Here is a 26,513-nt window from a genome sequence, read left to right as displayed (position 1 = left end):
TGTGTGTGTGTGTGCGTGTGTGCGTGTGTGCGTGTGCTTGTGTGTGTGTGTGTGTGTGTGTGTGAGTGTCCCAATCTTGAGCCTGTGAGTTTTAAATGACTTGGTTCATTGTAAACCACACTCTACTTTTATTGGAAGTATTACTGTGCTTCTTTTCTGTGACCACGCACTAAAGGCAAACTGATGAAAATCATAATGGTCTAAAAAGAGTGATTCACCATTGTGAAAAAAAAAAATACAAAGGTACTGATTAATGCCAGTGTGGTCACACTCTTAGTCATACTCACACACTCAGGAGATGAAACCCCACAACAACCACACTCTGTACACAGTCAGGTTGTTCAACCAAGGCTGGTGATGTTGGAGCGACCACCGGGGGGTGCTACAATGCGGTGGCCAGACCTACGAGGGATGTTATCATCGAGCTGTGACCCTGGAAAATATTAGATTTATTTACATAAATATCAGAAATCTATTAAATTCAGAACCTGTTCAGTATACATAAGAAGTCATAAATGCATCTGGATATTGATTTATTTGACACATTAAAAAGAATCAAAGGAATCACTGGATTGGATTTTACAACTAATATAAAATACATTGTTTCTGTTACCTGATAAGCTAAAGTTGGACTGGTGAAGATTGCGTATTGGTGGTGGTTGGTGAGAGATGGGTGAAGTTCTGGCTGACGGAGCAGGAGTTATATATTTGGGGGTAGGAACGACATCATACACGGGGCCATCATACAACCCACGAGTAACGCCCTGCTGTCTCTTCACCTGGATAGAAAAGACACAGAGACATAAAACACTCATTCATTCTTTAGAAACAATACAAAAGAAAAATTAGATTATGACAGTGACTGTTGTCTGTAGGCTTTTATGATGTAATTGCTTAATTGAGGTGTCCATAATATTTTTTACCCTAAAGAAATGTTGTTCATATGATTCCGTTTTCTACTTGTTTGTTCCTATTTTCTAATATGTCTTTATGTCAGGCAATTAATATCTTAATGTAAGAAAACAAGTCTAGGACTCAATGCACAACCAAGTGTTTTATAAATATATTAGACTGTTGCCAAACCAAACCAAACTGAACAGACAATACTTTTTCAGTGGTTTTAATATGTATTAAAGTGATTTTGAAGATAGTAAGCAGACAAGCATGCTATAAGCAAATGGATGTTGCCCATCTAATCTTTTAATAGAAAAGACTTTTACATGTATTTAAATGAACTGTCTACTGTACCTGGTTCCTGAATTTAACGCGCTGGTAAGCATAGTCTGGGAAGTGCTTGCGGGGGATAAATCGGCCAGTGCCCTGCTGGGCCTGCAGCTTGCCTTCCTCATAAACCACCCGACCTTGACTCAACACCAGCGCTGGACCTCCACGGCACTCCAGACCCTCAAAGATGTTGTATTCTGAAGCCTGTGTGGAGAAGGATAACATACAAGATAAAGAATGTGTAAAAAGGGAATTAAGCAGATGAATGAGGGAGAGCGCTTTCATTTCTTTCCCACCATTCAGAACAGATGCCCTACACTGTCTTGGCCCACTGTGTCATTTCAGCAAGCATTGTGTCAGAAGGCTTAATACATGCAGTAAAATGCAGCAGTTGAGAAAATGGGGGATGAATAAGTGAGAGGCTCGGGGCAAATAGGAGGAGTGACTGTGAATGCAGGGGGATGGGTAGAGAGATGGTAGCACAGAATGGGTGAGGGGTAAAGGGGGATTATGACCTAAAGCCGGCACCAGTCTGGATTAGGGCCTTGGAGAGTGGCAGAACAGACTGAATACATTAACCACTGTCTAATATTGTCACTGTACTCCACTGCCTAAAGTCTATTTTCACCTTCGAGGCCATTCGGCTTATGTGAATTGTATCATTTTGTTGTGAAATTTAAAGGCTAGGTTCACCTGAATTGCACAAAAGAGAACACATGTCCTTACTTAGCTTGTGGGGCATCTAACCATGTAGATAGCTCTGTATGTATGTAATCTATATAGATTGCTGATGCAACCCCAAACATACAAAGGGGTTGAAATTAATTTTGCTCTTGCTAATTAAAGGAGTAAAACAACAGTGTCCCAATAAAATACAGTCCTAAATGTGAAAATCTTTAACTGGAAATAACTACAATTGTAGAACTTTAAATGGCATTGTCCCAAAAAAAAGTTTTGTAACTAATGTAATACATGTATTTTGTTGTAATACTACCACAACTATGCAATATGACATCATATTACTCACAGAAATGCCAGGCTTGACTATGTCTTGTATTAAAAGTACATTTAAGGGTTCTTTTCATCTCCTCCGATCTGACTCTTGGGTTTTATCTTATTTCACACTCTCCTATATAAAACCTCTCTCTCCTGCAGCCTTGCTCCTACCCCCTGTCCTTTATATACTTCTGCTCCCTCAACTGATGCACTATTTGTGATTACAGAACATCAGTTGTATTACACTGTTCATTTCTTGTGTTATAACAATTTATCCATCGCCCCTTTTCTTTTGTCATCTTTCCTTTCTTTCTCCTCCTAGTTTCTTTTGCTCTCACCGACTGCTGGAGTTTGGCAGTGATGGTTTTGACGCTGTAGGGGTCCCAGATGACAATGTCAGCGTCTGAGCCCACCGCTATCCGGCCTTTGCGTGGGTACAAGTTGAAGATTTTAGCAGCATTGGTAGATGTGACTGCCACAAACTGGTTTTCGTCCATTTTGCCCATGGCCTGAGAGACAGAGATTGGTGGACAAAACTCAATGTCACTTCTACACAAAAGACACAAACACACACACACACACACATCCTCATTTCTCACCACGGCCTTGTCCCAGACGAAACCCATTCTCTCCTCCACTCCGTTGGTTCCCTCTGGGATCAGGGTGAAGTCATCTTTACCGATTGCTTTCTGGGAAGTGCTGTAAGCGCAGTGAGCGCTGCCCACCACCTGGAGGTCCCCACTGAATCAAGGCAACAAAATTACATGAAATAATCCCCATACCCTTCACACTGCAGTGATCAACCTGTCAAATGTTATATTTTTTCACAGCAGAATTTTGAAAGGCCCTGAAGGCTGCTGAACGGATCATTGATGTGTCACTCCTCTCACTCTTGGATATTACATTACAAAACCCGCCTCACCCGCAAAGCAACCAGCATTGTGGGTGACCCCAGACACCCCTCACACAGCCTCTTCAGCCTCCTGCCATCTGGGAGAAGGTACCAGATCCTCCAGTCCTGTGTTGCCAGCCTCATTCACCATGCTGTCAGGAAGCTCAACACCCTTCATTTTTTCTCACTCTACTCCCCTCTGCCCCCAAGAACTCTGGACTCTGAACACCCCCTCCCCACCCCACCCTCACACTTTTTCACTTTCATTTCATATTTTTCCTTTATATTGCACATTTTTAGTTTCTTTACTGTTCTATACTGTTTGGTTTGCCTTACATTTAAGTTTTTTAGAATTTATTTATTGTATTGTAAATATTTTTACTTACTGCACTGTGGGAGCAATAAGAAACTTATTTTCGATTCCTCTGTATGTCTGGCACATATTATGAAAGAAATGACGATGAAGTTGAATGGCTTGAACTGTGGAAAGCAGTTCAATCTTTGTGATCAGATGGTCAGTTCAAGACAATTTTTAGATTCAGGCAATCATGATGAAGATAAAGACGGACATTTCTACTTTAAGCCATTATGTGTCCTCATTGAGCATCTGAGTTAAAGTACAAGTCATGTAATGACTTGGGGCAGAAAAAACAGCCAGCTGAACCAGTCAGAATAATGCAACACAGCTGCAGTCCCAGTCCCTAAAGCTTTAACTACACCACATTACAAATGTATTATCACATATCAAAACACTTTTAGTGAGTGTTAGGCCATTTCAAACAATAGGAGCACTTCAAAACGCATTTGGGCCTTAAAGCTTTAACTAGACCACATCATTAATGTATTATCAAAAAGCCAACCCTGTATATACTGCCTTGACCTCTTATATAATAATTTGACTGATAAAAAGCTATGGTTAGAAGGATTTGTCACCGGAGGCCTTTTAGTAACTTGTTAATTACATTACTTTATGATAGTGGACTGAGGGAGCGTCGCCCCAATGCCATGACAGTGCATATTATTGAAGTAATGGGTCTCGCTGAGGAAAAGTGTTGTCCTTTTGTTCATGTCTCCAGAAAAAGAACAACCTAAAAATACACCCTATTGCTTCAGCAGGAGCTTGAAGACAACAGCAGTATCACACCACCACGTGTGACAGCAAAGACCCGCCTAGAGAAGATGATTTTGCAGACAAAGTGTGGAGGAGGAGGAGGAGGATGAGGAGGCAGTTGGTAGCCAAGGCAACATATGATGGGATTCTAGTCCCTGTGCTATTTATAGAATCAGGCACAGTCAAAAATATACAGCAGATTATTCTGTGCATTGAGTGCGTGGGTGAGTGTGTGCACGTGCGTGCGTGCGGATTAATGTATTTTGCCTTTAATCATTGATAATAGTACACATATGCTATTGTACTTTATACAATGTATACATGTATAAGTGTGTATATGCATTTTAAGTGGTTTGCAAATGATTATGCATTCCTTTATCCATTCTTAAGTCTCTCCCAACCAAAATCAACACATTTTCTCCATCTGTTTTTTTTTTTTTACTGAAGCTGGTCTGATATTGTGCCTTACACAAGCAGTTGTTTGTGACATGTTCATTCATTGCTAAAAATGGTTTTAAGACATACCAAGCCAGCAGTGTGTTGAGGTGGTCTGGGGTTGTGGGGTCAGGACTCAAAGGTGGAGAGGTCACATAAGCAGCTGCTTTGGCCCAGTTCCTGCTCCAATAGTGAGAGCCGTCAGTGACCAGGCTTGCTGTAATTGGCTCCCCAAACACTACAGAACCTGAGTGGGAAGACAGAGGGACAGTGTAGGTCAGGATGTGAAAAGATGTTCATAAAGACTGAAAAAGGCTATAAACAGAATCGCATATTAACTAAAGGAAACTTCTGGAGTGAAAAGAAAGAGAAGCTGACCTTTCCTACGGGCCTGGGCAATAGTGTCGGCTGCACTCTTGCTCATCACCTTGGTGATGTACACAGGACAGTTTACACGGTTGCCAAGCGTGATGGCACGGAAAACTGCCTCAGCCTCCAGCTGCATGGAAAGAAAACATTAAAACCTTTGGATGGATGGATGGATGGATGGATGGATGGATGGATGGATGGATGGATGGATGGATGGATGGATAATAGGGCAGACGAAAATGACATCACCTCTTCAGGACGACTCAGAGGATGGCCTTCAGGTCCGGTTATACCCATTCCGAGGATTTTTCTCTGTTCCTGAAACACAAATGAAATTAAATTGAAAATGATGAAAATTAAATTATATAATTGTATTAACTATAATATTTATTAACTTCATACCCACTACAATAATTGAAAGCATTACATACAGTACTTGTCAAATCAGGTTTTACCCACATACTCACATTTTAGTGCCTTTGCTGGTATTTTATGGCTGTAAAATCAAAATATCATGGTCTGTCATGCTATCAAAGAAAATAAAGTGTGCATTTTAATCCTAGAATGCAAATGCACTGTGGGGAGCTTTTTGCTGGCTGCACTTGTGTTTCTGACAGCGGTGTGGAGAACAGCAAAATTGGGATGAAAACCAGGCCCCCGACCTTCTTAATGTCTTTCTTTTAATAATTATTTTTTATTGTATGTCATAATTATTCATCAGCACTCCCATTATCTTCATTACCCTCATTCATCTTCACATACATCATGGTTTTTGCCCTAAATGTCCCCTAATTTCCATAACCACAGCTACCACTTTTCATCAGTGCTGTCAGAGCATTATCAGCACCTTCACTCTCACCATCTTAATCACCCTTACATCATCATCATTAGAATAATAACGGTCATCAGCAATGGCAGCCTAGGAAAAACCTGTCATACTCAGCAGCTGCAGCAGTAGCATTAATCCTCCCTCTGTAAGAGCTGGAGAGTTATGTAAAAAGAACATGTCTCAACTGCAGTGCAGGTTTTAAGAGACTATAAAGGTAGAAGATTAGTCATGAATTAGTTCAGCCATTATATAGTGTTAGTTACTTCCCCACTGTTAACTGCGGTGTCTGGAGGCTGAAGACACTGACAAGTTGTGTTGTTATAAGAGGCATGAGCAGTCAGTTGCAACAAAACAAGGAGGTTCTATAGCACTTACCTGAGCAATCAGGTCTCCATTTTCAGCATGAACTAACACCACAGCACCCAGCTGCTTTAGAAAGGAGAATGCCTCATACAGCTGAGGGAGGGATGAGTCCAAATAAAAAAAAGGGATTAATAGTGAAAGGAAAGAGCAGTAAATCAGTAGTGCAGTTGTAATTATTATGAAGCATACCTGAGAGTCTGACATCTGGTACACGTCCTTATAAGCCATGTACACTTGGAAGGAGTTGATACCTGACAGCAGCGGAAACGATAAATGCATTCATTGCAAGAAGGTAATAAGGGGAAACTAAGCAGCGAGGATTACAAAGATAAATTGTGTGAGTGTAGCCCACATAATGTATCATGAAATGCAATAAAGTTAAAATGAAGGGCAAACTTCAAGATGCAAAATACAGAAACTGATCCACAATCCTTTCTGGTGTACAAAGCATGTAGAGCATGTTTATGTCTAGCATCTGAGCCAAGTATTACAACTTTCGTCTTCATTTTTGAAAGCAGCTGAACACCCAAGCAGCTTCCTCGGCTTTAGTAACCGGTTTATTTTCAAACTGCCCCAAAAGAAAAGTGATTTTTACTTTAAACAGATTACAAGCAGGATTTATACACTACCACCATGACAGCCCCATAGAGACCAAGACAGAGAACAATGGATTGCCGCTGTGTCTTCACTATAAGAGGATTCAACACTAGGCAAAATTGTTTATAAATCTGTCCCTATTGTTCTTATGAAATGGGTCCAAAATAGGGATGAACATGAAACAGAAATACAGCAATGACCACAGCTCTGAAACACTATGGAGTAACTAAAAATGGATGTACCTTTCTCTTGCACCAGCAGCTCCAACTCATCTTTAACAATCTCATTCCACTGGGGGATGTCTACATGCAGGGAGTAATCGCAACATGCCTTCTTATCTGCAGCCTCCTGCCAGCACTCAAACGCCTCTAGAAGACTCTCCCCCGGCGCAGGGGTCACATGGTCAACTGAAATGTGGGAGGGATCAAAGGTTGAGATAGAAAGAGTGCAACTAATGTTTTTCAACACTAGAATGATTATGTGGTTGCAGGGTGAACTGTGGCTTCAAATGTGAGTCTAGATATCCACACTCACTGATCATGGTGGTGCCCCCAGCGAGTGCAGCCTTGGTCCCCTGGAGGAAATCATCAGCAGGTTGAGTGCCCAGGTAATGCTTCATCAAGCGGGTGTTGACATCTATCCCCCCTGGTATCACCATGCAACCATTGGCCTCGATCACCTTGATACCCCCCGGTACAACCAGATTCTCCCCCACCTGCCTGCCAAGGGTCGGATACATTAGACATAGTGGTGGGTGAAAGAGTGGGTGACAGGGAAAAGCGTAATGCAGGAACAAACATGGTTGTAGATGAAAAGGGGTTTTGGAGGTTGAGGAAGTGAAAAGGGGAATGAGGCAGTGAAATTATTATTGACTGCAAAACATTTGCAAGTCCTTGAATTCCTCTTTAATTAGCTCCTTATATACGCACTTGATAATCCCATCCTCAATGTACACATCTGCATAGAGAGATTGGTCATCATTGACCACCCGGCCTCCTTTGATCAACAGCCTTTCACTCTGCAGGGGAGAAGTAGAGAGAGGGGGAGTGTTAGCTGTACAGGAACTGTTGAATTAAATCCTGACATTTTGATCTATTGCACAATCAGTTATGTAATCCTTGACTTTATAGCAATATTATGACACACTGCGATAGAAACCCATAGCCACATAAGTGATGTGAATGGTGGGGTCTCACAAAAGCTAATATTTGTGCTGTTTGCCTTTCTCTTTTATTTGCATTAATTTTATATAGGATGAGACTATACGTGCAGTCAGATAAATACTACATATTTGGAAGCACAAAGTTAGATAAGCACCTTTTTTTCAGATTACCATGCTTCCACACCCTATAATACCATGGAAGGTGCCTGCATGGCAACAGCTTTAGGAAGATGTCATGTCTCCTTAGTGACTAGTGATCCCCCATTTGAGATGATGGCAGCTGACAGCCCAGCTAAATTCTAAGCATCTTTAACCAATTAAGATGCTTACAAAAGAAAGAATGTGAATGCAGTCTTGTGTCATTTTCAGTCTTCATCATGAAATATAATGCATAGTTAGGCACTATCAATTGCAGGTTGTCTCTGGATTCATTTGGTATTTGATAATAGCATACTCTGTAAGGATAGAGGAGGCTTTCTGCAGAACGGATGTTTTAATATATCCAGTCCCACACCTTTGTGTTGTTTTATGCAAGCCATTGTTACCTGCGTCCCGGTTAGATCGCCACGTCAACCAAGTTAATCCCTCTGACAGGCGGCGAGATTACACAACACTGTCCAACCCTGAGTGAGAATACGCGCTTGATTTGACACACAGACAGTGAGAATTGTCACCTCTCTGTCTTGGGTTTGCTGTTTAACTTAAGAGAAACTGTAGAACGGCCATTTGCTCTTTGCCAGCTCACTAAGAATGTAATCCCTACTCTGACGGCATTGGCAGCAGGGATTTGCCTACAAGCGGAGAGCTTCTCCGGCCAACGCCACTGACCAGGCCAGGTCTCTTACCGTCAGATGGGGGATGCTGTTCTTTCCCTGGTAACCGGTCCCAGACATGCTCTCTTCGTCACTCTGCCCCCTGACAGTCAACTCAGAAGCGGGTTGTAATTACTCCAGCGCCTTGCGCTGCTCTCTACGCCCCTTTGTCTCCCCTGTGTGTGTTGGTTATTGTTTCCGTGTGTGACAGAGACAGCGATGAATCCGGCGCCGTACGGCTGCGTCGGGATGCGAACCGTGGCAAAACAGGTGACTATCCTGTGCGTGCGCGTGTACGGAAAGCGAGCGTCTGCCCGGTGGCTCATTAAACAGCTCACGTGAGAGCACAAAAACAAAACAGCGGCGGTTGCTGTCTGGCGCTGTCCATTTCAGCACCACAAAGAAAAATGAGCGTAATTGTGTCGATGCAAATTTGCATTTTTTGGGGATATTTTTTATTAGTTGCGTAGACGTAGCCTAAACAAAATGGCCAAACTGCAATGCAGCACAAAACTTCATCATTTATGCAGACTTACGCATTTGTTCCAAAAAATAACCTAGGGCCTACTCAAAATACCTATGGACGTTTGTGTCACTGCTTAATGTGTATCGTGAATACTTGACAACGATCAGAATTTCCACCAATATGCCAGGCACAGAAAGAAAAAGAAAAAGAGCAAAATCTTTACTCCTACCTCCCCATTTGGGCTTTTTTTACCGGATGAATATCTGACCTCAACACCGGGATGTGCATCGTCAGTCTCTCCGGTTGAGTTGGTCAGTGACCCCTCCCGGGCCTCGCTGGACGTCTTGCCCATGGGGTCACCAGCGTCCAAGACCCTCTCCCGGCTCCCGCTTCTCGGGGTGCGGCTCCCCTTCCTCCCCACCGCGTAGTTATCGAAGTCTATGGTCTTGCTTTCAAACGCCCCCTCCACGGAGCTGAACATCCCGTAGGTTTTCTTCTGTTTCGGCCCGGTGTTGATCGGCCCCGCCAAGTAGACCGGTAGCTCATCCTCCCGGTTCCACTGTCTTCTGCAGTCAGACATTGTTGCTTCCACGACAGACGTAGACTCCCCCCAATCTGAAATGATGACAGGAGCCTCGACTGTTTTACGTCTAACCGGGTCACGGACAGCCCCGCCTCTCAAGCGCGCTCTGATGCTGTAAACTGTAAAAAGCAGCTTTCTCCGGGCTACCTAAGAATGCACACACACACACACACACACACACACACACACACACACACACACACACACACACACACACACACACACAGACACACACACTCACTCACACGTGCTCCATATTAGGGAGTGGTGGTGTGTCAGTGTGAACTAGTTTTAGGCTAATGTGAAGCATTAGCTCTGCAAGAGCCGTTATAGTGACCACGTGCAATCATACAGACAATTAGGCTAAATATAAGGAAAGCAACTCTCGCTACCCTCACTCTCTCTTTCCTTATAATGTGTGGGCGCTGTGCGTGAGCAGGTCACACCATCAGCGGATTAAACCAGCACGTGTCATCTTTAAACCCACATCTGGAGAGAGAGACAGATTGTTAAATGGTCTATAGCTATGCTCTCAGAATCAACTAGGCCACGTGGGGGGCTGGTCTATTGCAACTTGTCAGACACTAGCGAGGTATAAGGCTCCCAGACAACAGCAGGTGCTTTAATCTCCACTGGGCTGAAACCAGTGACCTGTATGCTCACGGGATGCTTGCTGAAGTGAGTAGACAGTCTTGTTCCAGGCAGCAACAGACTGTTCTTCGCACAGCCCACAGGGATTCTGGGAAAGGGCGAGAGAGAGAGAAAGAAAGAGAGAGAGAGACAAGATGGGAGCTGTCTTTTCAGTACTCGCGCAGGTGGACCGCTCCCTGAGGAACAATGCACCAAACATGAAACAGCAGCGACACAACACACTTAGCCTATTGGAATGCGTCACAGTGCTCATGTACAGTTTTGACACTACACGTTGAATAGGATAAATGTATCATAGCGCATGTCTGGGAGCAGGCATTTTATTGGGTAACAGTTATGTAAAGATAAAGGCACAACGCATATAAGTACTACATAACTAATGCATGACATAATTGTTAAATGAATTGATTAGCAACATATATAAAAAAATTCCTATTGCTCGCCATTAAGAAATGAGTGGCCAAGTCCCTATGGTGTTTATGTTATTAATTGATGTGATTAATGATAGAATGTAATTTTAAAAAGTCAATAAAAATGGCAGAATTATCAAGCTGTTTTTGTCAAACTGGTGGCCAGATGCATACATCCACAAGTTGTGTAGATGTATGAAATCAGAATCAGAATTCCTTAATTGTCAATTATCCAGTGCACTCTTGTTATAAATTGTAACATCATTGTTAGACCACCAGCTGGCATCGCGTGATCACGCTTATTGTCGATTGGTGAGCGTCTGACTCGAAGAGTAGACCTACATGTAGCTTTTAACTAGAACCCCATAATCTACTTAAATAACCAGTGGAAAAACCGGCACATGCAGCCTTATTGAACATCAGTCATCCACTACTTTTAAGCTTTAAAGATACAAAAAGGGACATTGGGGATTTATTCAAGAAAACGTTAGAAGATACGATAGATATGAGTAAAATTGTTCCTCACACGTTTACGAAGCAATGAAATGCCTCTAACCAATCAGATACGTTGGCCGTTTGACTGGCATATATTTCTCCCTATCAGGGGCAAGTATATTTTAAGAGGGCAGCCCCTAAAGTTGTGGTGTTGTTATAGACCAGACATATGAGAGTTTTGGCCACGGTCAGTGGCCCTGGTTTCGCGGAGCAGTGTGGAATTCGTACAGCTCAGCGTGGGTTACAGACACAACTTTTGAACTGAGGAGGACAATTTACTTTTCATCCTGAAGAAATCTGCTCATTTAGTTTTCAAGTAAGGTTTTTTTCTTTTGTTTTAGCCATTGCTGGATTGGCGCAAGTTTAGAGTTGACAATTTACTTGACATGAAGATCCCAGTTCCCGTATAGTTACTTGCAAATTTAGTGTCCCCGTGTAATGCATGTGAAAACCCAATGAAACTCTCTATATTTCCCTTTCAATATTTAAATATCATGTTAACAGAATGTTCCTGCTTTCATTTGCCACTTTGTTTCGTCTTTCACAATGTTGACTCACACTGATTAGAACAGGGTTTCCCTGATGTCAAACCTCCTCAAAGGGAAGGTGTCATATGTTTGTGATGATGGGTGGTGCAGGGGATATGACACATGTCTGTGGTGGGGGAGACCCGTGTTTGATTCCCTCTGCGATATATCGATCAGTGTGTCCCTGCGCAAGACACGCTCCAGAGTCGTGTGACCTCTGACATATATAGAAATTCTAAGACGCTTTGGTTAAAAGCGTCAGCTAAATGTAATGTAATATTTTAGCTGCAAACTAGAGGATGGGATCCTTCAATTTCTCTGTCGGTGAGTTTACAGTGTCAACCCCCAGCAATGACTTCTTGTGACTCACTTATAGAAAGTACCTTGATTATTTTGCTCCAGTGCATGGATGTCATTAGTACATGATGAAATATTTCCACATTTATACGTTTTTATTCCAGTAAATATGGAGAAGGATTTCCCATCATCTCCAGAAGCTGTGAACACCCAGGGGTCATGCCCTACCATGGACGGACTCTCTCTTAGATCCACCAAACAGAATCCTCCTTTACTAATCTCTGATTCCTCTCACCCCGTCAAATCGCCAACCTCAACAGAGACCACTACAGATCCAAGTATATCATCTAATTCCTCTCAAACATCCGCTCACAGAATCTCTAAATTGATGGATCCCCCTCCTTCTGTCGAGGGGTCAAAGCCCTTAAGTCCTGCTGCGCCCAGTAAACCCACATCCCCTGAACCCTCTTCTCCTCCTCCAAACAAAACACCCCTTGTTTCTTCTCCTAAGTGCTCTTCCCCACAAATCCCCCAAATGTGTTCATTGCCCAAGCTCAAATCTGCCTCCTTTTCATCAGCTTGCTTGGCCTGTAACACTTCAACAGATTCCCCTAGTACTCCTTCCATCTCTGCTTCTACTTTGGCTCCTACAACTTCTTCCAGCATTCCCATGAAACGCACCTTTGCCTCCATGGCCAAGCGGGTGATTATGCAGGAAAGACTTAGGAAAGCTGAGGAGGATCCCAATGATGAAGACAATGGTAAGAATGCCTTTGTTTTGAGTTTGGGATTGAATGAGATTGTGAGTTCAAAAAAACCCTGAGTGCAGAAGTCTCAGAGCCCAGACACATTGCTGTGTTGTGGTGATAAGCCTTGTGCTATGATTATAAATGTATTTCCATGTGTAGCCAAGGAAAATCTGCCCTTGGATAACCATCTCTCTTGGCTTCTTGTTTTGATCGTTTTGTAAAGCACCTTGCGCTGCATCTCTGCAGAAAAGGTTTTATACAAAAACAGAAATTAAAGTAATACAATACATACAGTAAAGTTAAATAAAATCATTATTTTCCAATGGTTCAATTTAATTTAACATTCAAAATTTGAATCCCTACTTAAAAAACTGGAGAAAAGAAGAGCAAGGCCTTGCCTGATGGGCAATTTAAGAGTAGTGAACATGCAGACAAATAGTTTTGCAGTGACTTGCCTTCCCTTTTGCACACAAACACACACACATTGGTGAACTTTTTCATAATAGCAGCAAGGCCCTACAGGATGGCAATGTTGGCCTGATGGTCGGCCATTCACCACTTTTGGTCCCAATATGTCAACAACCATGAGATGGACTACCATGCCGTTTTATACATACATTTACTGACATCATCAGGTCCAAACTTTTATTTGTCCAGTACTTTTGGTTTATGATAGGCCTATCTGCAAAACTAAAACTGTAGCATTCAGTCTCAGATGTATGTTAGCATGCTAAGATGCTAAACTAAGATGTGGACATTGTCAACATCATACCTGCTAAGCAGAATGTTAGCATTGTCTTTGTGAGCATGTTAGCACGCTGAAATTAGCATTTAGCTCTAAGCATTGCCATGCCTAAATAAAGTCTCACAGAGCTGTCCAAACCAGTCACACTGCTCATTTAATACAGCCATACCACTATACACGTTTGGTTGTGAGGGTATTTTTTAATCCAATGTTTCAAAAATTAGTTTTTTCATTGATCAAGATCTCTTCTTATCTCCTCCAGATGAAGAACCAGAGGAAGATTTGTCCTTGGAGGAAATAGAGGAGAAGGCCAAAGCGGGTGATGCCAGAGCCCAGACCCGGGTGAGTTAAAGTACATGCACACAGACTGGCCCTTGGCATTGTTTCAGTCCTGCTGGTTGACTCAGTCTGGTTGTGAGCATGTGTCTATTTTTGGCCACTTGGAAAATGATCCCAGGCTTTCAATATGATACACCAAAATGCTGTCACACATACATATCATTACGAACACTATTGCAATGTATTGCAGCACTGCACTGAATTTGTACAAATATTAATGAAATATTCACACTCTTTTTTACTCCTCAAACTCTACCAAGAAGTACAAATGTTAAAAGAGGTGCTGGCAGAAGAGGAAAGGGGGGCTAGAGGTGGAATATGAGCCAAGACTTTACATTTTAGACCCAACAACCCAAAAGGGTAAATTCCTGAGTGGCTTCCTTGTGTAGCCTTGCCTTTCCCATGCTATATGTTATGTATTTGCAAATACCAAGCACCTAAATAACCACCGGTGTGTGTGTGTAAGTGAACATGCCAAAACATGTGACCACATCAGGATAGAGGTTGGATTAGAATGGATCGGAGGCTGCTATAATGTGTCATATTCCATAAATCTATATACCTGCATACACAGGGAATCAGTGTTTACTGTTGGTGTATAAGTGTAGTTTGACAACACTGTTGATTCAAATGCATGCTAATAAAGCAGGTTTATGAGATTATAGTATGCTTGGAGTATCTTACATAGACAGCAGAGACAGGAATATATTCATGCTATTTCAAATCACCCCCCTATAAACAGACACATGTAATGATAATTAGGAGAGAAGAAAGTTAAAAAAAATTAGAGTTAAGATTAGAACACAGTCACTTGATATGCCTCTGGGGCCTGCAATGCCCCCATAAAAATGTGGCTACCCCTCACACTGATGACCACAGGGAGAGGGAATTATAGGTTTTGTAGTCATCTGTAATTTATGTGGTTTCATGAACTTCACCGTGAACTGTTTTGATTGCTTCTTTTTTTAACAAATAAGTAGTCCCTATAAAAGCAGTGTGCTTTGAGGATTATCAAAACTAATGAGGGACATTTTCTGATTGTACTTATTCAGACCAAGCCCACACATGCTGAATAAATCTCCTCTCTTCCATGTTTCAGCTGGGTCAGCACTACTTGATTCTTGCTGAAGAGAAGGACACAGAGCTAAATAATCGTCTGGCTGTTAATTGGCTGATTAAAGCAGCTAAACAGGGAAGAAAAGTTGCAGCGAGAGCACTGCAGCACTGTTGGATGAAGAAAAAAGGTTAATGTTCCAAGAATACAATGCACTGTATTTGTGTATTTGTGTTTGTAGTTCCGTAACTTTTCCATGTTTGTTGCCATCTACCAGGAATCACCCCAGAGAATGAGGCCGACATGCGCAAGTTGTCAACAGAGAGTAAGTTTGAGCTGGCAGTTCGTAAAGCAGCCATGATGATGTACTGGAAACTCAACCCGGAGAGGAAGAAGAAGGTGGCTGTGGCTGAGATGCTGGAAAATGTCAGCCAGGTCAATGCAATGCCAGGTAGAATGTACACACACAATCACAGCGATGTGACAAAGACTCTATCAAAACCATATCAACAACAGTCCAGCCTTATATACAACAGACTACCCAGAATGCTGTCATGCTGTTATAACTAAAGCTGCCATTGATGTTAAATATATTGTATATTCCCCTTTGTCATTTCAGTATTCGCAGCTGTCATGGTGAAGAATATCACATAACATGCAGGCCACCATGTTTGTAGCTCACTTGTGTTGTTGTTAATCCTCACCAGCAGGGAGCACTGCAAGCAGGATTCCTGGCCCAACCTCAGGCCAGACCCAGAAAGTATTAGAGAGCATGGTCAGCAATGAGTGTAAGTATGCAGACAGAGCTCTCTCTGTCAGAGACAAAAAAGAGAATATAATGGGTCTTCTTCTATAACTGCTTTCTTTGTGTCCTCTCAGCCACACAGTTGGTGGACCTGGATGACTTTGTTGAGATGACTAAAAAGTATGCACAAGGTATGGTCCCCTCTGCGCCCCATACTGGCAGCCAGGTTACAGTCAAGACTAAAAGCTCTACGGATGACAACAGAAGTGGGGAGGTAAAAGACCTAATCAGGAAAAATTGAAAAACAATGGTCATCATAAGGACACAGATGTAATTTTCCATGTGTGTATTTTTGTATGTGGACCCAATTGTGCTTTAACAAAAGACTGAGCTGGTCCCATCAGGATGCAAGAAGCCCTTTAAAAGTTCTTGGAGCTTTGGCCGAAGAGGCATGATGCTGAACACTAGACAGGATGGTGCCATAAAAAAAGCCATGGACATGAAATCACGCTTAATGGTAATGATATCTCCCAATAAATTTCATTTTTTTTCCCTTGAGTTTTCTTTATTAAATATCTGTGAATTGTCTTTTGTTGATTATTCAGTTATCTTTCTTGTTTTTTTCATGTTGTACATTTCTCAGCTCTTTCTTTATATCTGTCTCTCTTGACTTCAGATCCTGCAGTACCCGCTGCAAGGTATTGTTGAGATGAAAGAGCACCTGGTGGACTGGGCATCACGGGCCGGTGTTCAGTGGCTGAGCACAGTCATCCCCACGCAACACGTCAACGCTCTTATTTTCTTCTTCATCATCAGCAAAATGACAGTTGACTTGTTTGCTTTCGTCATCCCGTTGCTTGTATTCTACCTCTCCTTCATCTCCATGATCATCTGCACACTGCGGGTTCTTCAGAGCAGCAAGGTGATTGTAGTTGTCAATATAGCCCCGTTGCTTTCCAATGTAAAAACTATGTTGCTACTTTTTTCTCTCTTCTGTCGAGATGTTGTATTTGCATTCATTGTTGTTTTTTACTTTACTGATGTGGATGAACATGTTGGATATTTTCCACGTGTCATAACCTTTTTTCACAAACTGTGACAGTGGGAAACTCATATAGTCAAGTAATGCTGTCATTTCCCTTTTTATAAATCACATTATTTGACATCTGACCTGTTGTAATAACATGAAATGCAGCGGAGAGGCCAGAGAAAGCTCATCTTGTGACTTTACAGTAATAACACTGATGTCTCACAACTGGCAGTGATGGTGGTAATGATTTATGGATGTACAAAACAATTTATATCTCTCTTTTATTTGAACTAACTGCTTTGTTTTCCTTTTTTTCACAGACTTGGGAGAACTTCAGAGCCCTGACATCTCTGCTGATGCATATAGAACCTGACTTGGATGTGGAGCAGGCAGAGACCAACTTTGGCTGGAACAACCTAGAACCATATCTCTATTTTATCCTGTCTGTTTTCTTTGTCATTTTCTCCTTTCCTGTAGCTGACAAGCACTGGATCCCCTGTTCTGAGCTCTCCACTGTGGCCATCTTCTTTACTGCTGTCAGCTACAAGAGCCTCAGCCCCATTGCTGCAACATATGCACGCCGAGCAATGGTCATAGAGGTCAGCGGGCACACAACACTGGCATAACACATGTGATTAAATGAATCACAGTTCTGCATGTTGTAGCGTACAACTACAACTCACAGAGTATGACATTATTACTGTCATACTCTACTGTCATACTAATACTGTCATTATTATTACTATATCTTACACAGCATAAAGCCAGTTTGTAGTAATGTTTGACAGGAAAAATATGTATAGGATGAGCTAAAACATGAAGAAATTTGGTCCTTTTAATTCTTTTTAATCTTTAAAAAAACACAAATTACAATTAAAACAGATCCTTTAAAGTTTTGCAAAAAAACACGTGTATGTCTTTTTTTGTAAATCCAGGTTGCATCATCTCTGTGTTGCCTGACCCAGTTCCTGCCACAGAACATGACAGTGATTCGTTTCCTGGGGCACACCTTTGCCACACTGCCACTGGGGGAGTCAGTGGTGCTGAAACTCAGTCTGCCCTGTCTGCTTTATGTTTATCTGTTCTATCTGTTCTTCAGGTGAGCATGAGCATTTGGGATTTTGGATGTGTTGTTGAACACCAGTTAAATATAAAATTTGATTTCCTCTTCTTTCTTTCACCTTCAGCATGGCCAGGGTGCGTGGTTTCAGAGGGACTTACTGCTTTCTGGTTCCATACCTTGTGTGCTTCATGTGGTGGGAGTTCTCTGTGGTGCTCCTGCAGAATTCCTCTGCTGTGGGTCTAATGCGCACCTGTGTGGCCTACTTTCTCTTCCTGTTTGCCCTGCCTGTCCTGGCTTTTGGCCTTGCCACCATGCTCTTGATCCAGCTCTTTAAGTGGTTCCTCGAGCTGGAACTGACAAAGGTGATTGTGACCCTGGTAGTTTGTGCGATCCCCGTCACCCTGCGGCTGTGGACGCGGTTCAGCATGTCTATTCTGGATGTCTTCCGCTCACTGACCCACCGCGGCCCAGTCAAACTCATCTTACTCTGCATCTCCTTGGTGATCCTATTTTTCTCTATCTATGTGTACCATGCAGAGGGACAGAAAGTGTACAATTCCACTCTGACTTGGAAACAGTACAGCCAGGTGTGCGGGCCCCCTGCCTGGGAAACGAAAGGCATGGCCCAGACACAGCTCTTCTGCAGCCACCTGCATGGACACAGAATCACCTGGGCTGGGCGTTTCAAGCATGTCCGTGTTGCCGCAACAGAAAACGGGGCACAGTCGGTCATTAACATGTTGCCAGTGTTCATGGGAGACTGGCTGCGCTGCCTGTATGGAGAGACGTATCCCAAATGTGAGCCAAAGAATTCTACAGTTGCAAACCTAACAGCTGCCAATATGGCCGGTCCTGCATCAGATACCCTTTCACTGCCCATGCTTCTCCAAATGCAAGAAGAGGAAGAGTTGTGTCAGATCAAGGCTCTGGCCAAAAACACCTGCCATATCAAGCGCTTTGACAGCCACTTTTTTGAGGTGACAGTAGGGATGTTACGTAATGGAGGTGTAGAGGACCCAGCCTGGGATATAGTCCTAATAGCCAGCCATGAGTTCCGGCAAGTTCTGCTTAACCTCAATCCCGGTGATGTGGTGGAGTTTAGCACCAAGCTGGAGGGCCGCCTAGGAGCCAGGGCTCCAGCCTTTGAGTTAAAGGCGATCCATTGTCTGAACTGTGTTTCGTCACAGCTGACTGGAGGCAGGCAGGTGAAGATAGAGAGAGACTGGAGACGCACTACAATGAGAGCCCTGAAATTTGCATTTGATTTTTTCTTTTCTCCCTTCCTGTCAGCAAAAATTACCACCTGAGAAGAAATGCAGCAAGACAGTGATGCTCAAGTAATAAGGACTCACATTAATCTCTTCAAGAAGCAATGTTGTCTTTATCTTGTGATGTGATCACGTTACTAATGTAACTTATGATGTTGTTTACAATTTGATTTAACATGGATCTACAGCTAATGTTTTTGTAGTGAATTTTTTAACAAGGTGATTGCATCAAACTTCTTGTCAGTGCATGACTTTACAAAGATTTCTAAAATGTACCTTTAAAGCCATTCAACAATGGTTAGATACCAATTTACTGTGCTAATCACTTTGAGTTTTCTAATCCCACTAAGCCAAGAGACAAAAAAATATTCACCTAATTTTGTCCAGGGTACCGAAGCTCTGACAGGCAAAATTTAAGACAAACAATTATGGTGATCCATTTTGTCGGATAAATCTTTTTTTTCCCCTGTGTTTATGACTTAAGAACAGGTAAAAAAAAGGTGTTGCCTGGACAGTTATTTTTTCATCTCTGAAACAGGTGGGAAAACATGTTTTGCCAGTGTTTGTTGTTGTAATACTCATTTCGGCCACCAGAGTCTGTAGTGCACCCATAGACCGTTATGAGTGCACCACTACCCCGTGTTCTAAATAAGAATCAAATCATTCATGTTTTCTTCCAGGTGAGTTTTAATTTCTCCATTAACTCTAAACAAAAGGTATATATAATGTTTGTTAGCCAGGTATGTTACATTACAAACATGTCTTTCTTTTGCCTAGAAATGTTTTCAAATTGGTGCTAAAACATGGTGTTGTGGTGCACTTCAGCTTTTTTGGCCATAGTAACTATTTAAACAACACACTTTTTTCACCTGTTGTGACAGACATTCTCACTTGCCTCTCAGAGCTTCTGTTATAGAATTGTGCTTTTAGAAATTTCATGTTCCAGTTTGCAGTGTTTTAAATTACTGGACAAAAAGCATGTAAATGGATGGTGCCAGATTGTGATGTGCAAGGAAGCTAATTTTGGGTGCCGACCACTTCTGAATGCCTAGAGAGACCGTACTTTTGTTACAAAGGAAATGTTATTGGAGTGCAATTTATTATAAGAGAAAGAGAAATGATAAGAGAAATGTTGCTGCTGCTTTTGTACTAAGGAATGTCTTACTAGTATGGGGAATATATTTGCATGTACAGTATGTGTGTACCTGTTTGTGTGTAGTGCATTATAAAATGTAGGTTTACCTATTTTTTTAAGATTATTTTGGGGGCTCTTCCCTTTATTGACATGAAAGGGGGAGAGAACCTGGGCCACTGCAGGACTCAGCCAATATGGGGCAAACGCTCTTACTGGGTGGTTTAGAGGCTGCCCCCTACCTATTTATTTAGAGGTTGTGTGGCAATATATATGTATGGCTCTATTAGCCAAGAATGATCTTTCTTTCTGATCTTAAAGAATTCTGGTCTTAATCTTATTTATATATTTAATATATAATATATTTAATGATCAGATGTCCCTGTGCCTTGAGCTGCAGTGCACATAAGATGCAATTTGAAAAGCCAATTTAAGACATTATTCATCTTTTTTTGTGTTGAGGCTGTTCATGGCAAGCCCTTGTCAAACTTGTCAAAGTATGCAGCTGTAGTCTTGGTTTCATGGTTCGTACTACACTCGGACACCAGAATGCCACAGCAAAGATGACATGGCCAATGATGCAGCAACTGAATCCCAGCAGGGATGACTTCTAAATATGATTTTTTTTTTATAAACATCACTATTCTTCACAGTCTACATTGAGTCTTCCTCTGGTATGCCTGACTCTAGACATACCAACAAAAGATTGAACAGTGTTCATTCCATAGAATTAGAGTGCCAGTAGTGTGGATTTTGATACTTATATGATTTGTTTTGCCTCACAGTGTGCTATTACGACAAAGTAAATGAAAGTTTTTAACTTTGCTTATTTTTACTGTAAGGATAAACTGATGTTTTAAGTTTTTATTTATGGGTTGAGAAGAGTCTCTTACTTCTTAAGCAAAATACATAGTTTCAAAAGGAATTATTGAAATCCGAATATTTGAAAAATACTGTTGCAAAGCTAAAAATGAGGTTGTTCTTCACTGAGATGGTTTTTACAGGGCAGTGAAGTTATGTTAACTGCATTAGAAGCACTTAGATGATCAGCATGTGATACTTGAAGTGCATAAAAAGTCAAGTAAACCTATTAAACTAATCTCTACAGAACTTACCTGTGAATGACTATCACTGATGTTGAACCTGTTCACTGTGAATCTGAGTGCCTTCTTTATTTAGTGATGGAGTTCATAGGAGCGTGCAATCCCGGTCTATTAAACTATTAAAGTGCTTTTCTTTCAAACAAAACCCCCTTTTTGATGTTTTTATTCGGATGCATTGTCTGATAGTTCAGTGATGAGAAATTTAATATAGACACACAAACATGAAATTATCCAACACATATATTTGTCAGATTTTATATTATTTTATTAATGCACATTCCTTTCATTCACCTCATTTAAGTTGTGTTTTTTTGTATAGTTAGATTTACGCTTTTCTTTAAAGTATGATAAATATACACGCTAGTAGCATTGAGTAATGGCAACATGCTGCTGCTGTGCTCCTGAACACAAATCCTCTCAGTGTTTGCACATGGTGGTGGTGTTGATGTGATAACAACTGACCTGCTCTAAGTTGCAGCTCACCATTGGAGGAATGAGCCCTGTAATTTATATAATGCTTCAGCTGGCCTGCCAGTATGTAAACCATTTTGTTGTGGGTGGTCATTATGGATTTTGATGTGTTGTTCACTTTGTTAAACCAATCAGCGCAAGATTGTGTCTGCATTCAACAATAATGGCGGACATTGAAGACCAAAACATAGTAGCTAGTCCACAGGCTGTAACATAAATATCTATACAAGTGGAACATATACTGTATATTAACAACTGTCTTATTTTACTTGGGGTTGAAGGTCTACACAGTGAAATTGTTGTTGAACCATCAGACGGAGTACTTGTACCGCTTTTGAAAAAGTGCAACCTCCACTTCTGCACTGATTCTGTTACTCCACCTGCTACAGTACACATCCAGACCACTTACAATGATCCCATCAGGGCCAAGGTCACTTGAAATCAAAGCACTTCACTGTAAACAATCACATCTTGACCAAGTTACAGAGTTAAGTCCAACACATACATCACCTTACTGCTGTATATCCTAGGCTTTTCACTGCAGAGTAGCATGTGGCACTGTGAGGTATATGGTAATGACATTACAAACCTGTGATATAATAAATTCACATGACATTATTGGTTGAATGTTAAAGACATTTCAGCAATGTACATAATGAGCTACTGGACTGATGATAACCTTTGACATTCAAATACACTGGACACAAACTCACTCATCGTCACATTGTTTAGCTAAATTGGGGGACTAATTTGTAAACAACGTGCGTAGATTCCATCTTTTCTTGATTGCAAGACACTTCTTCAAAATGTGCTTATACATTATAAAGTGAATGCTGCTCATTTTAAGTCTGTTAGCATAACACTTAACATAAATTAAACTTTTCTATTGATTAGATTTACTCATCAATTAGCCTCAATTTGAGCATATGTGAGAGAGCTCAACATTAACCCACTGTAGCTCTCATTTTCAGTAATTTACCACGTAGACTTTAGAAAAGAAAATAACATCATCAAAACCCAATCCAGGCCTAATATACACGTAAAAACTGTGAGTGTTGATTTGTGCACATTTTACCCATTCCCTCTTCACACCCAGCAATATCTATGTATGGGCTGCTGCAAGAAAAAGCCCCTACATCGAGTCTTTAACTGAAATAGTGTGATTCCGCAATCTTTATATCCATAAGATGCCAAGTTCATCTGGAGTGTACTGGTCAAAAAAACGCATCTTTTCTGGAACCAAAATTGGAATTGCCTTAGAAAAAAAGAACACCGAATATTTACAGCAAACAGTAAAAAGAGTGTATACCTGTAGAAGAATAGCTCATGTTTTAAAGCAGCAATACTGCAGCACTGTGTTTTTGTTAGTGCTATTATTGCAAAGTGAATAGAACAAAGATGATGGAGCATTTATGGGTGAAATCTCCAAGAGCACTGCTCTAAAGGAGAGGTTCAGCTGCTGCTGTCAACCCATGAAGAAAAAATAAGAATGTTGTTGTGAAAAGCTGTACAATAAGATAACACCACTCCTAATGTTCCACAATAGTGAAAAATATGCTTCATCCGTCATCTAAAGATGGTTTTGTAGCATAATTTCCTGTCTGTTGCTACACATCGCCAATCTTCCATTTTGTGTCAAAAGGTAGGCTACCAGAGCACGAGGAGTGCAACATTGTGTGGTCAACAGCACTGAGTCATTGCAGATAGAGAGGTGTCCCCGCACCTCTTTTACTGCCCCTACAGTGGAGTCAAAGATATATCTTCAAAAAGTGGGAGTAGTAGGACCAAAACATGTCCTGATGGGTACTGGAGATGTCAGTTTGTCTCAGTGTTTAACAAAACTGATTATACACCTTCCTAGGGGATCAAATAAATGAACAGTCTTGTGATTTTATCATTAATCTCATCTTTTATCAACACAAACAGATGTTGCATATCAGTACGTTGTGATACTGCTTGGTTTTAACCTAATCTTCTCATAAAGACGTTGCACTCCCAATGTCGTCTCTAAGACATCCAAATACATTTGGGTCGCTGTTTGTTGTTGTGTCTGTCACTGTCCATATTGCCATCTCTCTCACTGTACCTGCGCCTCAGGGTTGACCCGATCCTGGAAGATGTACAGGTTGTTGGTGGCTGCTATGGCAATGATATTCTCAGACGGGTGCCAAGCCATGTGCAGGATTTTCTTGGTAAAGTCCAGGCTATCGACACCCACATCTCCACGGCGACGCTTACCGCCGTTATACACACGGCGGGTACGCAGCACAGCCCGAGGCTTGCTGCTTTCGCGCCAAGCCTCTAGGGTTACGCCTCGCCCCGTCTCCCTGTCAAACATCCGGAAGAAGCTGTTGTATGCGCCTGTCATGATCACGCTGAGGAGAGGAAAGATTGACATAATGAGATGTCATATTGAGAAGCGCAAGATAATGCAGTGGGTGAAGAGAAGAAAAACACGGTTAACAGAAGGTGGGAGGAAGTGGGAAGGAAGAAAACAAAATTGAAGGCCCAGGGATGGATCGGACTTCTACTAAGCTTGTCTCTGGGATTGATTTAAATGTCAGATAATGGAAGAGGCTGAGCATTTAGAGGATCACTGCATGCAGAAACACACTGACACACTCCCCCTCCTACGCTTTTAAATGTACTTAAATATACTGTACTTTGTCTATCCTTTTCTCCTTTTTTATCTCTGCCACTTACCTGTCTGAGCTGTTCCAAACACACTCAAACTTGTCAAAGATGCAGTCGTTTTCATAGAGGGAACAAAGCTTACTTCTCAGGTATTCATGGACCTGGGGATCAAGCAGACAGTCAACCTGAGTTTCTGCCATCAGAATTAAACAGGATGGTCTAGTAAATCAACCACATGCAAAGCACAACTTCCACAACCAACTGCTTGTGTTCAAATTCTGGCTAGATGCCATATTCATCAACCACACAACAAACACAGGCTTTGAGGATTACATTAACTGGATTGGAGGATATACATTTAAGGTAATACAGATTGTAACTGACACATGGAAGAGACACAGATCAAGAAACAGATGCGCTACGTCACCTGGTACGTCTCCACAGGGCCCTTGTCCATATTTAGGTCCCACACCTTGGCGGTGAGGTAGTCTCTGGTCAGCAGGTAACGTCCACTGTGGCTGAACTTCACATCCGACACAGAAGAAATGATCTCTGAGAAAAAGGACCGGCTCCCTGGATCTTCAGGTTCCTCAAACACTGATCAACAACAGAGTGATTGATTATTCATGAATATAGTGACAGATTTTTTTTTTGTGAGACCAATGTGCTCAATTCAATGTTGCAATGTTTTATCAATGTGAACAAGCTCTCCAATGTCCACAACATGCTCACGTTTGGTGTGTCTGTCACAGAGTGCAGAGGCTCTCATGTCACAGAGGCGCAGGGTGCCCTTGCTGCTGCTGTACACAAACAAGTGGCAGTGGTGAGGGTGGAACTCTGCTGCTGTGATCACCTCTGTCAGATCCTCCATGTTGGCTGGTTTGATGTCCACAATGTCTGAGAAAAAGGTTTGTTAGGAATTAAACAACACAGAGATGGCAGGAGGGCAGAGAGAGGCAAACCGACTTTCATGTTTCAGTACCAACATGTTCTCCACGCTTTCAGCTCATTTTGCAGTCGCAACTTTAGAAATGCTCCCCAACTAGCCCCCAAAATGCATGCTCACTCTGCTCCTGTCTCTGTTCTATTTGTGGTAGTCTTGTGTGGTAGTGTGCCGCTGTGTGAATTATTTAAACTCTTCTTCCATAGATGCCTCCATGATTTTCTAGGTCAACTTCCATTTGAATAGGAAACCACCAACTGCACCCCCGTCCGACATGCTGAAGCCTGCGCTGAACACACGGCACTCTAATCCAAACATAGTCATATAGTCATAGGATGTTTACATTAAATATAGATCAAGGATGAATTCAGATCAGCAAGAATGTAAAGTAAATTTCGACTGTGTGAATATTTCAAGAGATGGTATTGTGTATGATGGTATTGTGTGTGTGTGTGTGTGTGTGTGTGTGTGTGTGTGTGTGTGTGTGTGTGTGTGTGTGTGTGTGTGTGTGTGTGTGTGTGAGAGAGAGAAAGCATTAGAGAGTATACATTTTGGCACACTTGCATGTGGTGCATATCAACACTATTACAGTCATTCATGCACACTCTTAGATACCTCAGATTTAGTGTGCCCTTGTTCTTACAGTATACTCTAATACATAGATTCACTGTCATTTTAAATTTTTTTATGCGCCAATCAAATTTTGAACATCATTCATTTTAGGTTTGGAAAATGATTTGAATGTATGTCTACTAAAGCCAAAAATATTATTGACTTACTATCACTAAGACCAAGAGACTGGATCAAATCACTACAGTTCTGAAGTCTTTACACTGGCTTCCTGTGTCTCAAAGAATTGATTTCAAAGTACTTTTGCTAGTTACTAAATCACTACATGGGCCAAAAAACATAAACCACCCAGACCTCTCAGGTCGTCTGGGACAGGTCTGCATTCTGTCCCCAGAGTCAGAACCAAATAGGGGGCAGCAGCGTTCAGTTTCTATGCTCCTCATATCTG

At 41.8% G+C, this 26,513-nt stretch overlaps 3 protein-coding genes across 11 annotated transcripts in view; 1 reads left to right on the top strand and 2 right to left on the bottom strand.

Annotated features, from left to right (window-relative positions):
- Positions 1–6: 6 nt before the first annotated feature.
- crmp1 (collapsin response mediator protein 1) lies at positions 7–9,979 on the bottom strand. 3 transcript variants are annotated; one of them, XM_032500968.1, is made up of 14 exons: positions 9,486–9,979; positions 7,746–7,834; positions 7,351–7,535; positions 7,059–7,223; positions 6,409–6,470; positions 6,232–6,312; positions 5,277–5,345; positions 5,037–5,157; positions 4,749–4,905; positions 2,820–2,961; positions 2,559–2,729; positions 1,249–1,428; positions 614–779; positions 7–433 (listed from the first exon to the last, which is right to left on the bottom strand). In XM_032500968.1, exons 1-14 carry the CDS (start codon positions 9,834–9,836, stop codon positions 342–344), a joined length of 2,031 nt encoding a protein of 676 aa, XP_032356859.1. In that variant the 5' UTR covers positions 9,837–9,979; the 3' UTR covers positions 7–341. The 3 variants fall into 3 exon arrangements, with proteins under 3 accessions (XP_032356859.1, XP_032356866.1, XP_032356872.1); XM_032500975.1 differs by having other exon boundaries at positions 9,525–9,978; XM_032500981.1 differs by lacking the exon at positions 9,486–9,979 and adding an exon at positions 8,824–9,083.
- ppp2r2ca (protein phosphatase 2, regulatory subunit B, gamma a) overlaps positions 8,027–26,513 on the bottom strand; it is a 22,277-nt gene continuing 3,790 nt past the window's right edge. For 2 of the 4 annotated variants that reach the window (XR_004327028.1, XR_004327030.1), the window contains exons 7-11: positions 25,285–25,449; positions 24,980–25,149; positions 24,622–24,713; positions 22,248–24,293; positions 21,695–22,201 (exon numbers count right to left, since the gene is read on the bottom strand). Coding sequence is in view for 2 of the 4 variants with exons in the window: in XM_032501012.1 (XP_032356903.1) it covers positions 23,996–24,293; positions 24,622–24,713; positions 24,980–25,149; positions 25,285–25,449 (725 nt within the window). In the remaining 2 variants the exon portion in view is untranslated. Of the gene's footprint in view, positions 8,044–21,694; positions 24,294–24,621; positions 24,714–24,979; positions 25,150–25,284; positions 25,450–26,513 lie in introns of those variants that run through there. The other 2 variants (XM_032501012.1, XM_032500999.1) reach the window with 2 other exon arrangements.
- Positions 11,558–19,457, top strand: wfs1a (Wolfram syndrome 1a (wolframin)). 4 transcript variants are annotated; one of them, XM_032500948.1, is made up of 12 exons: positions 11,558–11,711; positions 12,384–12,980; positions 13,976–14,055; positions 15,152–15,296; positions 15,384–15,557; positions 15,814–15,894; positions 15,986–16,125; positions 16,237–16,368; positions 16,528–16,773; positions 17,202–17,484; positions 17,821–17,980; positions 18,069–19,456. In XM_032500948.1, exons 2-12 carry the CDS (start codon positions 12,389–12,391, stop codon positions 19,249–19,251), a joined length of 3,216 nt encoding a protein of 1,071 aa, XP_032356839.1. In that variant the 5' UTR covers positions 11,558–11,711; positions 12,384–12,388; the 3' UTR covers positions 19,252–19,456. The 4 variants fall into 4 exon arrangements, with proteins under 4 accessions (XP_032356839.1, XP_032356824.1, XP_032356845.1 ...); XM_032500933.1 differs by having other exon boundaries at positions 17,202–17,480; positions 17,817–17,980; positions 18,069–19,251; XM_032500954.1 differs by lacking the exon at positions 11,558–11,711 and having other exon boundaries at positions 12,389–12,980; positions 15,817–15,894; positions 17,202–17,480; positions 17,817–17,980; positions 18,069–19,457.

This window comes from Etheostoma spectabile, chromosome 2, assembly GCF_008692095.1.
Source record: "Etheostoma spectabile isolate EspeVRDwgs_2016 chromosome 2, UIUC_Espe_1.0, whole genome shotgun sequence".
Classification (NCBI taxonomy): domain Eukaryota; kingdom Metazoa; phylum Chordata; class Actinopteri; order Perciformes; family Percidae; genus Etheostoma; species Etheostoma spectabile.
Note: the sequence above shows the minus strand (reverse complement) of the source record. Positions and strands in the feature narration are given on the sequence as shown.

Coding starts and splice junctions, on each gene's coding strand:
- wfs1a (XM_032500948.1), top strand. CDS start 12,389: ATGGAGAAGGATTTCCCATCATCTCCAGAAGCTGTGAACACCCAGGGG. Junction 15,558..15,813: donor CCAGGTCAATGCAATGCCAG/GTAGAATGTACA, acceptor AATCCTCACCAG/CAGGGAGCACTGCAAGCAGG. Junction 16,126..16,236: donor ATGACAACAGAAGTGGGGAG/GTAAAAGACCTA, acceptor CTTTAACAAAAG/ACTGAGCTGGTCCCATCAGG.
- crmp1 (XM_032500968.1), bottom strand. CDS start 9,836: ATGTCTGACTGCAGAAGACAGTGGAACCGGGAGGATGAGCTACCGGTC. Junction 7,835..9,485: donor AAAAAAGCCCAAATGGGGAG/GTAGGAGTAAAG, acceptor TCTCCCCTGCAG/AGTGAAAGGCTGTTGATCAA. Junction 2,962..4,748: donor CTCAACACACTGCTGGCTTG/GTATGTCTTAAA, acceptor GCCTTGATTCAG/TGGGGACCTCCAGGTGGTGG.